General features: G+C 45.6%; 1 protein-coding gene across 1 annotated transcript in view; it reads left to right on the forward strand.

Moving 5' to 3' along the window:
• LOC102928353 (O-acyltransferase like protein-like) overlaps positions 1 to 14,421 on the forward strand; it is a 50,895-nt gene that overhangs the window by 12,597 nt on the left and 23,877 nt on the right. The window contains exons 3-7 of the mRNA XM_006970121.4: positions 1,706 to 1,784; positions 7,368 to 7,509; positions 9,177 to 9,400; positions 11,833 to 12,012; positions 12,709 to 12,811. Of these exons, the coding sequence (XP_006970183.1) occupies positions 1,706 to 1,784; positions 7,368 to 7,509; positions 9,177 to 9,400; positions 11,833 to 12,012; positions 12,709 to 12,811 (728 nt within the window). The remainder of the gene's footprint in view (positions 1 to 1,705; positions 1,785 to 7,367; positions 7,510 to 9,176; positions 9,401 to 11,832; positions 12,013 to 12,708; positions 12,812 to 14,421) is intronic.

Here is a 14,421-nt window from a genome sequence, read left to right on the forward strand (position 1 = left end):
AGTATTTTTTGAGGATTTCATAATTCATACATTCATATATTAAAACAACATATTTCAACGCCCCCAACTCTTCTCAGATCCACTTCCCATCCTCACCCTCTCCCAACTTTAGTGTCCTTTAAAAAAAATTCTTTTTAAATAGCTCACTGATTCCAATTGGCTTGACTTACCTTTAAAGTGTGTCAATCCTTTGACTGCTCAGATAGAAACCTAGGCATCACGCAACCTTTTATTAAATACAAAGTGGATTTTACACGTGTCACACACAGCTGAAATAAAATGACATTGCTGTCTGGCTAGAAACTACAGGCTGAAGTGGAAGGGAGCGGGCTCCTTGTTCCTGGTGCTCTAGGAGCCTTCCAGCAGTTAGCCGTGGAGACGGGGTGTGTGTGTGTGTGTGTGTGTGTGTGTGTGTGTGTGTGTGTGTGTGTGTGTGTGTGGTTCCTGAGCCTCATTTGCCCCACTGAAGGTCTGGAGGACTGTTTAAGGGTCATTTTCAGACGAATGGTTTCGATATCAGAGTAGGTCAGGCCTACACAGTCATATATATACATTGTATACTTTGAAGCTCAGGAATTGGTATTTATGATTTGGCCTATCTTTATTAAGATGGGCATTCTAGTTATTTTTTTTTTTTTTTGTTTTTTTTGTTTTTTTCGAGACAGGGTTTCTCTGTGTAGCTTTGCACCTTTTCCTGGAACTCACTTGGTAGCCCAGGCTGGCCTCGAACTCACAGAGATCCGCCTGCCTCTGCCTCCCAGTGCTGGGATTAAAGGCGTGCGCCACCACCGCCCGGCTGGCATTCTAGTTATTGACTTGCCTTTTTTAGAAATAAAATCTTGACTTGATATATGTGCCATGTTATTCAGAAACTGCAAGTTGACCACTGTTTAGACAATTCTAGAGGAGCCAGTTTTTTATGACCGTTAATATGGAGGAGGAATGCACTGGGGTAAATTATCCAAAACCATTGACCTTTAATCTGGAGGAGGGATGTGGCCAGTAAGTTATTCAAAACTTCTTAAATTGTGACATTGAACCTGGGTGCGTGTCCAACCTAACTTAGGTACATCTGATGTGCTACATTCACCTGGACCATCCTGTATTGGCAAGAGCCTGTCTTGAGAGGTCAGAATCCTTTTTTCTTTCAACAGATTTCCTTCTGTCCTCCTCCCCTCCTGCCTGCTGTATGCTAGGGTAGTGACAGCCTTCCTGAGAAACATTCATGCCTGTGGTGGCTTATGACTGTAATCCTGGCACTTGGGAGAATGAGGCAGGAGGATTAGGAAATCAAGGACGTCTTGAATTACGTTAGGCCTGGCCTCAGAAGACAAAACAAGGACCTGATTAGATGACTCCGTGTGGAAAGTGACTGCTTCAGAATCCCAAAGACCCATGGGGAGATTCTCCAGCACCCATGTAAATGCTGGGTGAGGTCTATAACCCCAGCTCCTGGGTGGTGTGCATGTGTGTGTGTGATATGTGTGTCCTGTCTAGCCAATCTAGCCCAAACTGATGAGCTCCAGGCTCAACCCTATCTCAAAAAAATAAGGTGAGCAGAGAAGGATAATCTGTATCAATATCTGGCCTCCGCTTGGACATTTGAGCACGCGCGCGCACACACACACACACACACACACACACACACATACACACACACTATGAACACTAACATTAAAGGGCATTGTGGCATTGTGTTTCCCAGGATGGAGCAGACTATAGTGTGGGGGTGTGTGTCCCTGACTCTTGCGGTGAAGAGGATGTGACCATGATGTCTCAGCTGGGTAAGTATGAAAAAAAAAAACAAAAAAAAAAAAAACCCACAAACTACTGTCTCAGCATGAAGTCTGAAAATTCTAACTGCTTCGAGACAACCAAGGCTGTGCCTTCAGGCCCTCCAGGACCTTCAGGACCACACCGGACTCTTCATCTTGGTCAGTCAGCCGAACTAGGAATAACGGGAGGGGAGGAAAGTTGGGAATGGAGGTGGTGGCTGGTGGTGGAGAGGCCCGGGGAAGGAAGAGAAAGACAATGGCCGGCAGATGATTGCTGCATCTTGATGTAATAAAGACGGAAAGTGAAATAGTCTCCCCCGCAGCTGCCTCATTAGGCCTGGAGACAGGAGTGGGCGGTGTCTGGTTTCCATACTGTGAATTCTCTGCTCCGCCCATGTGGCTGCCAACTGTTGGGTCAGGAAGCCATTTGGAACTTGGATTGGGTGAGGCCAATAGGTTGCAGTGGATTCGCTCTGAGAGCCCAGCCTTTGGGCCTGGTTGTCACTTCCCAGCTGTGTGACCCCGAGCAAATCATTTAATCTCCCCCAAGCATCAGTCTCCTGTCTCTGTAGCAGGGGACTGACAGCCTCTGAAGTTCAGGGGCTCCATACCTCACAATCATGTCTGACCATGCAGAGGAAGACATTTTAGCCCATGGAAACTAGTTTCATCTTTTATAAGTCTTTCAAAATTGTCCAAGCAAGCGCTTTAAAGCCTAAAATTTGTTTTTATCACTAGTGATTGATATTAATTTTGGTCATTTATAAAAGAGCTAACAGCTCATGACTAAGTTCTCCTTCAAAGTGTTGATAGCGCAGCTATTCTTAGTGACTTTAACTTGTCCTCTAAGTTTATAACAACACTCACAGCTTTGGGCGCATTATCTGTCTAGCCTGGTGTTTCATGTGCTGTTTAAAGACAAACAAGACCAACCAACCAACCAAACAAACAAACAAACAAAAACCAGGCCTGTGGTCATATGTCTGCAACCCCAGCACTCCAGAAGATAAGGGCAGAGTGTCTGAGATCAGCCTGGGCTACAGAGCAAGTTTGAGGATAACCTGAGCTACAGAGCAAGATATTTTTGTATCAAAAAAAAAAAAAAGAGCTGGTGACCTATCTCAGAGGCCTAGCCCTCGCTCAGCAGCTGTGAACGCTGGGTTCTAGGCCCAGTACTACAAATCAAATAAAAAATGTTATAAATCAAAGCCAAATTTGGATTCTTGATAGAGAAGTGATGCATATCATAAAAACAAAGACAGGTGTAGCTACTATGACATTAGCATTTCAAATGAGTAATCAAGGCCCCAAGTGTAACTTTGCCTGTTTTAGGAGATTCATCAGTTACTCCAGTTTTTCTGGCTAATGCTAAGCTGGCTAGCCAGAGCTGACTAAATGGGATGAAACGATGATAAGAAAGATATTTGGAGACACTCATTCTCGGAGAGACATGAAGAAGGCGCTCTCAGAGAAACCAGAAGAACCGGCCCAGGCTAGGGTGAGCCGAGCCGACGTGGGGCGGTGCTGGGGAAATTAGAATTGGACAGCAGAACCTCTCTCCAGCTTTGGCACAGACAGGGCTTGAGATCAGAGCTTCTTTGCCCTGGGGAACTTTTCCCCATCTGGAAAGGATTTGTCAGTTATTTCTTAGAGCCTTTTGATGGAATTGCTAGGATCTCCCCTCCAGATGTGGGGGCAAGCAGTTCAGGAATGCCAGGTGGCTGCTGTCGGCTCAGGTGCTGCTCACTGGAGCAGAAGAGGAACAGCCGCGGCAGATAGGCCAAAGCAGGATGATCAAAGCATTGCTGGGAGAGAGAGAGAGAGAGAGAGACAGACAGACAGACGGACAGAGACAGAGAGGCACGGTGAGAGAAAGAGAGATATTGAAAGACAGAGAGAGACCTAGAGAGAAACCCTGGATGGGTAGGAGGGATGGATGACCAGCAGCCAGAGGCTGGAGGACCTGCTGCTCAGTGGTTTCCATGGCATGTTAGAGCATTTCAACTAACAGACGGTGTGTGATGTGATAGTTAACCTTCTTTGTCAGCTCGACTGCGTTAGAATCACCCAGGAGACACACCTCCGAGTGTCTGGGAGGGTGTGTCTAGAGGTTACAGGAGGACTCATCCTGAATGTGTGGCTCGGGGTGTAGACTGAATAATAGAGGGGAAGGGAGGAAGTCAGTTGAGTGCCTGCATTCTCTTTTTCCGGGCCCGCAGAGATGTGAGCAAGCAGCCTCACGCTCCCTCTGTCACCGCTGTGTGAGGGACTGTATCAAGCCATGAGCCAAAATCATTCCTTTCAGCCTTCGGTTACTTATTGCCAGATGTTTGGTTATGGTAATGAGAAAAGTAATGAATGTGCATGGCTTCCTGAGAAGGAAATTATGTCAGCCCAGGGTAGACAGAGTCCAGACTAAACCTAAATAAAGAAAAAAAGAAAAAGAAAATTCAGTGCAAATCTCTTATTGTATTCATTTCTCAAGGCTCCTATCACCAGACTGTGGTGCTTCAGATGACTTCAGAAAAAATTTATTTTCTCACAGTTCTGGACAGCAGACATCTGAAATCACGTGTTGATGAGGTCGATCGCTTCTGGAACCACCTAGCAGAGTCTAGCATAGGCCTCTCCCTGAGCTGGGGGCTGCCAGCAGGTCTTGATGCTCATTTGCTTGCAGATAGACCTTGCCTCCTTGGCTTGGAGACAAACCACGTTTCTTTGGCCTATAGACACACCATGTCTCTTTGGGTTGTAGATACACAGTACCTCCTCGGCTTGCAAACACACTATGCTCTGTTTAACACCAGGGCCAGCAAATTTGATCTGCCATCAACAATTTGGAGCTACACATTTCCATTCTCAGGGGCTCGCTCTGAGTCTGTCCTTCAGAAATGTGCTGACATTTTATGATGCTCCCACTATTTGAGATCTGAACTGCCTGGCATCAGGGCTGCTGATTTCGAACAGCTTCTTCACCTGTTAAAAGAATCAAGCTGACCTGTGGCTCAGCCAAGGCTAGTTTCCCCTCACCTCTTCCAACGCTGACTGAGAAACTGGAGTTATCTAGGATTCAAGAGGAAATTTTTTTTTTGTCCAGTAATCTTTTATTGAAACAATGTCTCTTGTTGCTTCTTAATTACCGAAGCATTCCACTGCGCCACTGATGATATCACTATCATGTCATGAGAGTGGCAGCCACGTATACTGCAGCCCCGAGGATCTTCTTCTTCTTTTTTAATTTAATTTATTTATATTTTATGTACCAGTGCTTTGCATGTATATTCGCAGGCCAGAAGAAGGCATCAGACCCTATTACAAATGGTGGTAAGTCACCATGTGGTTGCTGGGAATTGTACTCAGGACCTCTGGAAGAGTAGTCAGTGCTCTTAACCGCTGAGCCATCTCTCCAGCCTATCCCAGGATCTTATTAATAGTTCCTGAAAGTTCTTTGACTAAAAAACTGGTGAGGCATCTGCAGGGAACTATTGACAACCTCATCAAGAGCGTTATTTCTAATGTGCCTCCTGTTTTCTGGTCCTTTCTGTCTCCATGGCTTCCTATGAGCTTTGATGGTGGGGCAGAGGTAGAAGGTACAACCTTATCTGTATCTGTATCTGTTTGTTCTGAGTGGTCAATTTCACCGTCATCCTTAAACCTTTCCAGTTACTGGTTGCTATGACAATGCCATCAGCAGCCTTTTTTTTTTTTTTTTTTGCTGCTGCTGCTGGGAATTGAACCTTGGGCCCCCTGGAAGAACATCATGCTCTCTCACAGCCATCTCTCCAGCCTCCCAAAACTGTATTCTTAACTAGTATGGTCAATGTGATGAACTTATCTGAGGCAAATTCTCCCATGTGTAAGGTAAGGTGGACACTTCTCGTAGGTTAGTAAAAGTTACAAGTAGTGATGGAACCATGCCTCATGTCTTGTAGGCACTCAATGAACTGTAGTGTTTGTGGCCGTTAATAACAATTGGTATTACCATTATTTGAAACCATGTGTTTTCAATGTTTGCCCAGGTCCTGATTCTGAGTGTGGCCCTGGGGAACTGCAAGAGTCTAGATTCCAGATCACTCCCAGACTTCCAGTTCCGAAGCCTCTAGGGAGAGGGCCAATAGTTGTCCCGTCACACTCTGGGTCTCTCTGAGTCTCAGAACATTTGAGACAGAACACTAATCTCACTAGTAAGATCATTACATATCGATTCTTCCAAGGATTCATCAGCTCTGTCCTAAGCTGGTGTTTCTGAGCTTCAGTTTTGGATGGTGCCCATGCCAGAGTGGCTGGCTTCCGTTGTTTTGTTCCATCTTTTACTGCATATTTTTGTCTCTCGTGTAGAGATTTGCTCACAAAGAGACTGGAGTCCGTCCCAGCCCCTTCTTAGATTTAGCATTCCCGGGCTGTGTGCCAGAAGGGATGTGAGAGATCAATGGACTGAGAGTTCAGAAGAGTCTGTTCCATTTCTGCTTGGGTCAAATGCCTAGTAGTTCTGTGGTGTGCTGGCTGGTTTTGTGTGTCAGCTTGACACCAGCTAGAGTCATCAGAGAGGAAGGAGCCTCAGCTGAAGAAATGCCTCCATGAGATCCAGCTGTAAGGCATTTTCTCAATTAGTGATCAATGGGGGAGGGCCCAGCCTATGGTGGTTGGTGCCATCCCTGGGCTGGTGGTCCTGGGTTCTGTAAGAAATCAGGCTGAGCAAGCCATGGGGAGCAAGCCGGTAAGCAGCATCCTTTCATGGCCTCTGCTTCAGCTCCTGCCTCCAGGATCCTGCCCCATTTGAGTTCCTGTCCTGACTTCCTTCAGTGATGAGCAGCCATGCTGAAGTGTGAGCCCAAGAAACCCTTTTCCTCCCCAACGTGTATTTTGGTCATGGTGTTTGTCACAGCAATAGAAACTCTAACGAAGACAGGTGGCTTTCAGCATCTTTTTATGTTTTAAGCATTTTTTTTAAAGGTGTGTGTGTGTGTGTGTGTGTGTGTGTGTGTGTGTGTGTGTGTGTGTGTGTATGTACAGGTGCCTGTGGAGGCCAAATGAGGGTGTGAGATTCCCTAGAACCGGACTTAGAGGACGCTGTGGACTGTCTGATGTGACTGCTGGGAACTGCCTCTGGTCCTCTGGAAGAACAGTGTTCACTTCTAATCCCTGACACACGTCTCTACCCCGCTTTGGCATCTTTGTTTTTTATTTTCCCTCCCACTATTCATAAGGCAGATAAATTTGGTTTTTGGTATTCATGGTGGATTGGTTCCAAGACCCCCAGGAGACTGAAATCCACAGATGCTCAAGCCTTTATATAAAATTTCATAGTGTTTGCATAGAACGTACACAATCCTCCTGGGCACCATTAACCATCTCTAGCTTATTTATAACACCCAATGAAAGGCTATGCACATAGTTATTTTATAGTCATACTGTCATCGTTTAAAGAATAATGATGAAAAGTCTGTACATGTTCGGTATAGACACAACTTAAAAATACTGTCAACCTTGGAAAGCCAATGCACGTTAAAATGCCAGCTTTGTGTTTCAGTGAGAGGAATACACTCAGGAAGGTCTAACGCAGTAACATGGCCTCTTCTTCTCTCTTGGTAGATATGCTAAGGTTCAGAAATACTTCGTTTTTGGCACCTTCCCTCTCCCTCTTTACAAAAAACTCTTCCTCCTTGCCTTGTGAAAGTGTGGCCAGATGTGCTGCTGGGGTGTTTCGGCTGGACACGTTTGCCTCCGTGTGTCTGTAAGTATGGGCCTCGGAGGTACCCAGCTGGGGGTGATGTCAGTGTCCTCTCATCAACCTCTCTCACCAACTGCATTTAGTGTTGAATTTAATTCACTGAATGATGACTGGCCAATGCAGTCTGGCTTCAAAGTTCAGTGATCTGAGTTTGGTGTCCACCCCGATATTCCTTCATTGAAACTTAATCCCGAATGTGATGGAGTCAAGTGGGGCCTGGAGTAGGTAACTAGGCCCTGATGCACCACCCTTACAAATGAGATTAGTGTCTTCTTTAAAGGAACCAGGGGAGGTTCCTCAGCTGCTGGTGACTTGATTTGGGGACTCCCAGCTTCAATAACAATAATAATAATAATAATCATGTTCTATTGTTCATAAGCTACCAGCCCACAGCATTTTGTTACAGCATCCTGTGTTGACTAAAATACAGGGAGATCACCATTAAACAAGGAAATATGGAAACACTCCAGGGAAGACAGACCAGGCTCCAACTTCAGTGGGGTCCAGGACCACCAGCAAATGCATCCATCTGCAGTCATTCCCAAGCTGAAAACCCCTTTCTCTGCTTGGAAGCCTGGCCTCTCCCCTGACTAATTGCACCAATGTGCCCTTCACCTTTCTGCATTTTGATCATTTCTTGGCACACATTGAAAAGAAGTATAATTCTAGGTCTTGATAACTGAACCATTTGTTTATAGTGCCTTAGCAGGGATGTCCATACACGCTACATTAGCTCCTTACCAGGATCAAAGCCATCCTTGTGAATACCACACCAGTCTGATAGGTGAATATAGATGTTTAAGTCATGTCTTTTTAAAAAACTGATGAGGAGGGTTTCTTTTCCCCTGAGATTATTTGTTACTTGTATTTTTCTTTTGTAAGATTCCCACCCTCTTCTCTGTCTCTGTTTCTCTGTCTCTGTGTATGTGTGTGTGTTGAGCTTTTCTTGTTTTTTTGTTTTTTTTTAAGTTCATCATCTTTATATGGGCTGTTTATCCCTAGATATACTGCTACAAATGTTTTTCTCAGGGTTTTGGTTTTGTTTTGTCTGTTTATAGTAATTTTCACTCCACCTTAGCCAAAATGCTGAGAAGTGATACTTATGATAATTTTCTAAGCTAAGAGTGAGTGAAATTTATTCATCTTTTCTATTGTGATTTTCCCCCATTACTTTTATTCTTAGAATTTTTAAAAGATGTATTTTTTTTAAAAAAAAAATATGTGTATGTGTATGTCTGTGTGAGATTATGTGGAACATATGTGTGTAGGTGCCATGGAAGGAGAGGGCATTAGATCACCTGAACTGGAGTTACAGGAGGTCGAGAGCCCCCATTGTGGTTGCTGGGAAAATGGAACCTGGTTCTTTGCAAGAACAATGTGCATGCATTCTTATCTCATGAACTTTCTTCAGCCCCTTTTCTTAAGTTGTTAAGTATTCCTCTGGCAATTTTTATGTTTTTCTTGTTGCTGTCATGTTTTCCTTTGGGAGACATCATGTTTCTTTGCATATTAGCTAGCCTCGAACTCAGGAGCCTCCTGACTCAGCCTCTAGTATGCTGGGGTTACAGGAGTGCCTCCATGTCCAGTTGGTGATTTTGTTTCTCTTGGGGTTGTTTTCTTGGCATCTTTGGTGTTGTGTGAAGGCCTGGCCAGGTGTCTTCTTTCTGCAGGTTCATCACCTTGCTAGGCCTTGTCCTTCCTGTGGTGGGGACTGTTTACATGGCGGCCAGGAACTGGGGCTTGGACCTCAGGCCATCACCGGCACACGGGACTTCGGCAGGCTGTGAGAATCTGCCTTTGAGAAATGTGGAGAGCGATGGGCAAAGAAGCAGGAGACCACAGACCAATTGCCAAGTTCATCTCTCCCCGCCAGGACCCCTGAGCAGAGGAAAAAGTAAGCATTTTAAACTAGGACCACCCCAGAGAAATGACCTAGAGAAGCGTGTGGTTGGAAAATAATTCCTCCGGTTTGGATTCTAGTGAATGCCCAGCAGCTCCTAAATGTCAGGAGAGGCTGGATCTCCACTGTTTACAATTCAGTCTTTGTTTACCCTCAGGGTGCTAAGGCAAGGCGAAGTCCCTAACAATGATGAATTATGTCGGGTACAATTATCCAGTGTGTTTTTGTGCTGACCAAAGCCTGGGTCAGTTGAGAGGTAGGGGCTCGCTGTAGTTCTGCCCCTGGGAACAGATTCTATGATCAAGGCTATTTTTAGTTCTATAGATTTATGTAAATTCATGTACAACTGCCAGGGGTGAATGTGCAAGCAAAGCTAATCAATGTATCTGAGTCCGAAATAGATGACTCAACCCCAATGTAACAAAATGATGACTCGATTGGGCCCTCGACGTTATGCTTTGGTGAATAATGAAGAATATTAGTTTCAAGGGCCATGGTGGCATATTCCTTTAATGCTAAAATTCAAGAGTCAGAGGCAGAAGAATCTTCTGTGGTTTTGAAGCCAGCCAGGACTACTACATAGTATGACTCTGAGAGAGAGAGGAGAGAGAGAGACAGACAGACAGACAGACACACACATACACACACACACACACACACACACACACACAGAGAGAGAGAGAGAGAGAGAGAGAGAGAGAGAGAGAGAGAGAGAGAGAGAGAGAATATTAGCTTCATTTCCACCAGCTTATATGAAAGGGAAAAACATAGATATATAGATGATAGATAGATAGACATTATCATCTATCTTCTATCTGTCTATCTGTCTGTCTGTCTATCTATCTAACTTCTATCTAAATCTATTATCTATCTACTTACCTACATACTTGCCATCTTCACACCATTCAAAAATTGCCTGTTCATGCAAATACCTTTCATCTATATGAAGTAATTTTCAACAAATTTCCCTCAGGTTTTCAAAATTGTCTTTCCATGCTCTAAAAGGGGCTTAAAAAAAACCTCAAAAATCTCAGGGAGTTGGCAGGGTAAATATGAATATGTAATTAAGTAGCTTCAAGGAGTATGTCCCACATGGAAAGCATAGCAATGATTTTTCTCTGATCTTATTTGAATTTTACATAAAATCAGCATCGACAGTGACTTAATTATAGTAACAGTTGACATAAACCCCAATATCAAAAAAGCAATAAAAGACAGAGCTAGTCTGAAAGGCTGCTCAGCAGGCATAGAATTCTGGGGACCAGTTCCCATGCAGAATGGGATGCAGATCTGCCTGCAGGGGGGCAATGTCAGTCTGCACAGAGTATCTGCACAGAGCCCTGGAGGTAGGCCCACTCTGTTGGTTATATTACAACCCCATCACATGTAACGATGGGCTTTTCCAGGTTCCAGAAGCCTAGAGTGACCTCTTGTGATGTGGCTGTAGATCTTTCTCTGCACCTGGCTGTCCTATAGACAGGTCCAAGTTCAGCATGGTAGCGAAAAGAGACAACATGGGATAAGTTGATGGAGTTCGGTGCAATGATATGTGCTTGCCTCTTAAATTCACCCTTCCCCTAGTCTCTGTAGTTTAGCTGGAAGAGAAAAAAGAAGGCCTGTGCCAAGACCTCCTGCTGGGCTGCCCTGATCTTGCTGAGCAAGCAGCAGGCCCAGCTGTTCCAGAGGCTCTGTCTCACTGTAGTGAACTGACAGACAGCACAACTCCACCGCTTTCAACAATGCCAGGCTGGACCTCAGATGCCCATCTTAGGATCCATCCCTGACTTAAAGCAGATACATGTATTAAGTATCAGGCATCAACATGGGTCTTTAGTTTCCTCCCCTAAACTGAGATCCCCCTGATCTGCATGAATTTTCTTGGCATTTACTCTACCTACCTGCCTATCTATCTATCTATCTATCTATCTATCTATCTATCTATCTATCTATCTATCTATGCTTTTATCATATATTACATCCTGACTACAATTTTCCTCCTCCTTTTCTTCCAGTCACTCTTCCCCCATCTCTCCCAGATCTACTCCTCCCTTCAGAAAAGAGCAGGCCTCCCAGGAATATCAACCGAACTTGGCATAACAAGTTGCCATAAGACTAGGCACATTCTTTCATTTCAAGGCTCAATGAGGCAACCCAGTAAGATATCCCTTGGTGCCTGAGCTCGGGCAACACAAGGCATCATGGAACACCAATGTCGGGTCAAGAATAGTAGGGGGAGTCAAGGTCCAAAGGACAGGTACGAGAGCCCAGAGACAGATCTTGAGGGGACTGTGGGAAGCCTGAGTTGAGCACTCCAGTTTCTGAGCCAGAGTCTGAGAGGTCTCTGCGTGCGTTTTGGGTTACCTTAGGGTGGTGTCTGGATGGGTCTGGTTTACATGAGGGCTGATGATAGCTCCACTTTTGCTCAGGGTTTCTAGGAGCCGTGGATGGAGCTCTACAGTGCTTTTCTTGGCAAAAGAACATGCTGGCCATCTGTCCCCCAGAGCTGCCGGAAGGCACCTGCCAGACACTGAACGGGATCCGAGTCCTGAGTCTCCTTTGGATTGTCTCGGGGCACACCAGTCAGATGACCGCTTGGCTGTCTTTGGGTATGGGGAGCTGACCGGCTTCTTCTCCGGCACCCATGGGAAAGAGAGCCCCTTCTATGTGGGCTAGCGGTGGGCCACGGGATAGGACCCTGACAGCTGTCTCGGGAACAGCCAGCCTTCCTTCTGTTCTAGTGACGCACTGAGACTTCCTGTGCCAAGTTTCCCAGGGCTGCAATCACTGCCACTTCCCTCGGTAGAAACCAGGTACCCGGTGGTATTTGGCCATTGTGGGCTCCCTCTGTCTACTAAGACAGGAAGTAGCTTTTCCCCGTTACTGAAGACTAGGCAAGTATAACCAAATGTGGCACATCCATGGAAAGTCACCATTTCTGGACATTGCCACACCCTGAAGTCCCTCATCCATACTTCAATGTCCATCATCCAGTAACAAAGGTCATCTCTCAGCAGGGGACCAAGCAGGTGAATCAGAACTAGAGACCGGCAGTTACAGGGAGACTCTGAGGAGATGGGCACCTGCCTTAACTCTGTGAGAGTCCCAGAGGGCTGTGGGCATCATAAGAGCACAAAGGAGCACACAGCCCGGGTGACGGGGGCCTCAGTCACCCCTGACATTGTTGCTACAGCTCAGTGCAAACAGATGTTGAGATCATACCTCTTGCTTTTTTCTCAAAGTGAAGTCCTCTGGTTTCCCCCAGCTGAACTAAAAGACGTTGCTTTTCTGCGTATCTGTTATAGATAATGTGCTTGAATGGAAGGCCAGAGTGCCGGCGCACCCGCTCTACCTCTACTCTCGGAGTGGCCCGTTCTACGTCGGGGTGGACACGTTTTTCCTGATCAGGTGACGAGGTTGACGTGCAGTCTCTGCTGCGATGCTTGTGAAGAGATGCGGGTGTGGGGGAGGGTTGTCAGTCTCCCCTTCTGGGGAAAAGGCCATCGGCACTCATCGATTCACCTGGGGCTCGGCTTCTGTTTATTTCTGGATAGCGCAGTGGTCACAGCTACCCTCTGGGGTGTCCTCAGTTTCATCCATGAGTTAAAATGATGCTGGAAAATGGCCTTTTATGAAAGTTGAATTTTGAAAATATTTTTATTATCTTTTATTTATACGTGTGTGTACATGTATGTGTCTGTATGTATTATGTTGGTATATGTATGTCATGACGTATGTGTGCTGGTCAGAGGAGAGCTGGCAGAAGTTAGTTTTCGTGTCACTGTGTGGGTTCCGGGAGTTGAACTCGGGTCATCGGGCTGGGCGGCAGGCATTTACTCTGCTGCGCCATCTCAACAGCCCACACACGTTGATTCTATTTGTTAAAATCATTCATTTCAGTGGTTCCCAAGCTCTAGGAAGTGGTGTAGATTCAGACTAAAATTTCCAGTTCTCACTCCAGCAAAATGTGAAGGAAAAGACATAGCAAAACAGTGTGAGGCTCACAGAGTCACACTCTCTTAAAGGATTGACCTAAAATTGCCTAATCTCTTTCTTAATTTTGTAACTTCTTAAAACTATTAAGAGTTTGATAAATGACACAAGAAGCCACCAGGTAACGTAGGGTCCACCGGGTGCCCCAGGGCAGGGTTGTAAATACCGAAGGCCTGGGAATATTGCAAGCAGAGAGAGATGCCTTCTGCTCATATGGACTGTGGATGCTGAGCCTCTTATTCCTGGAGTAATTCCTGCTGGGGATGCAGGCTCGCAGGCCCCTCCCTAGATGCGCGGGGTGAGACCAGCAGTGCAGGGTATCACCAGCCCTCCAGATGATCCTGACGTCCACTCTGGTCTGTGAAGCACAGGGTGAACCCGGGTGTTGGAGCGGAGGAGCGCAGAGGCAGTGGGATGGCACAGTGGGTCAGAGATGAAGAACGACGTTCCTCTTTGCTTTGTCTCTTTGTTTCCATTCCTCAGCATCATTCTGTGATTGCCTGTTTCCCTCTAGTTTTTATTTTATTTTGTTATTATTATTATTATTATTATTTTTTAAGACAGGGTTTCTCTGTGTAGCCCTGGCTGTCCTAGAACTTTTTTGGTAGACCAGGCTGGACTCGAACTCTCAGAGATCCACCTGCCTCTGCCTCCCAAGTGCTGGGTTTATGTTATTACTTCAGATGGTTCTTTCATTTCAAATTTACACATATGTGATGTGTGCATCTGTGGTGCATATGTGTGTGTGCATGGCTCACTGGGGAGTAGGATCACTGGGTAACAGTCTTCCTCCGCAAGCAAGATGATCTGAGTTAGAATCTCCTCTACCCATGTAAGAAGCTGGGCAGGGGATGGATACACTGGCCTCTATATGAGTACCTGAATCACACACACATACACACACACACACACACACACACACACACACACACACACACCATACACGTACATACCACACACATATACATATATGCATATACCACACACCACACATATACACATACATACACACCACACATATGCAT

Source organism: Peromyscus maniculatus, chromosome 19 (assembly GCF_049852395.1).
Source record: "Peromyscus maniculatus bairdii isolate BWxNUB_F1_BW_parent chromosome 19, HU_Pman_BW_mat_3.1, whole genome shotgun sequence".
NCBI classification, from domain to species: domain Eukaryota; kingdom Metazoa; phylum Chordata; class Mammalia; order Rodentia; family Cricetidae; genus Peromyscus; species Peromyscus maniculatus.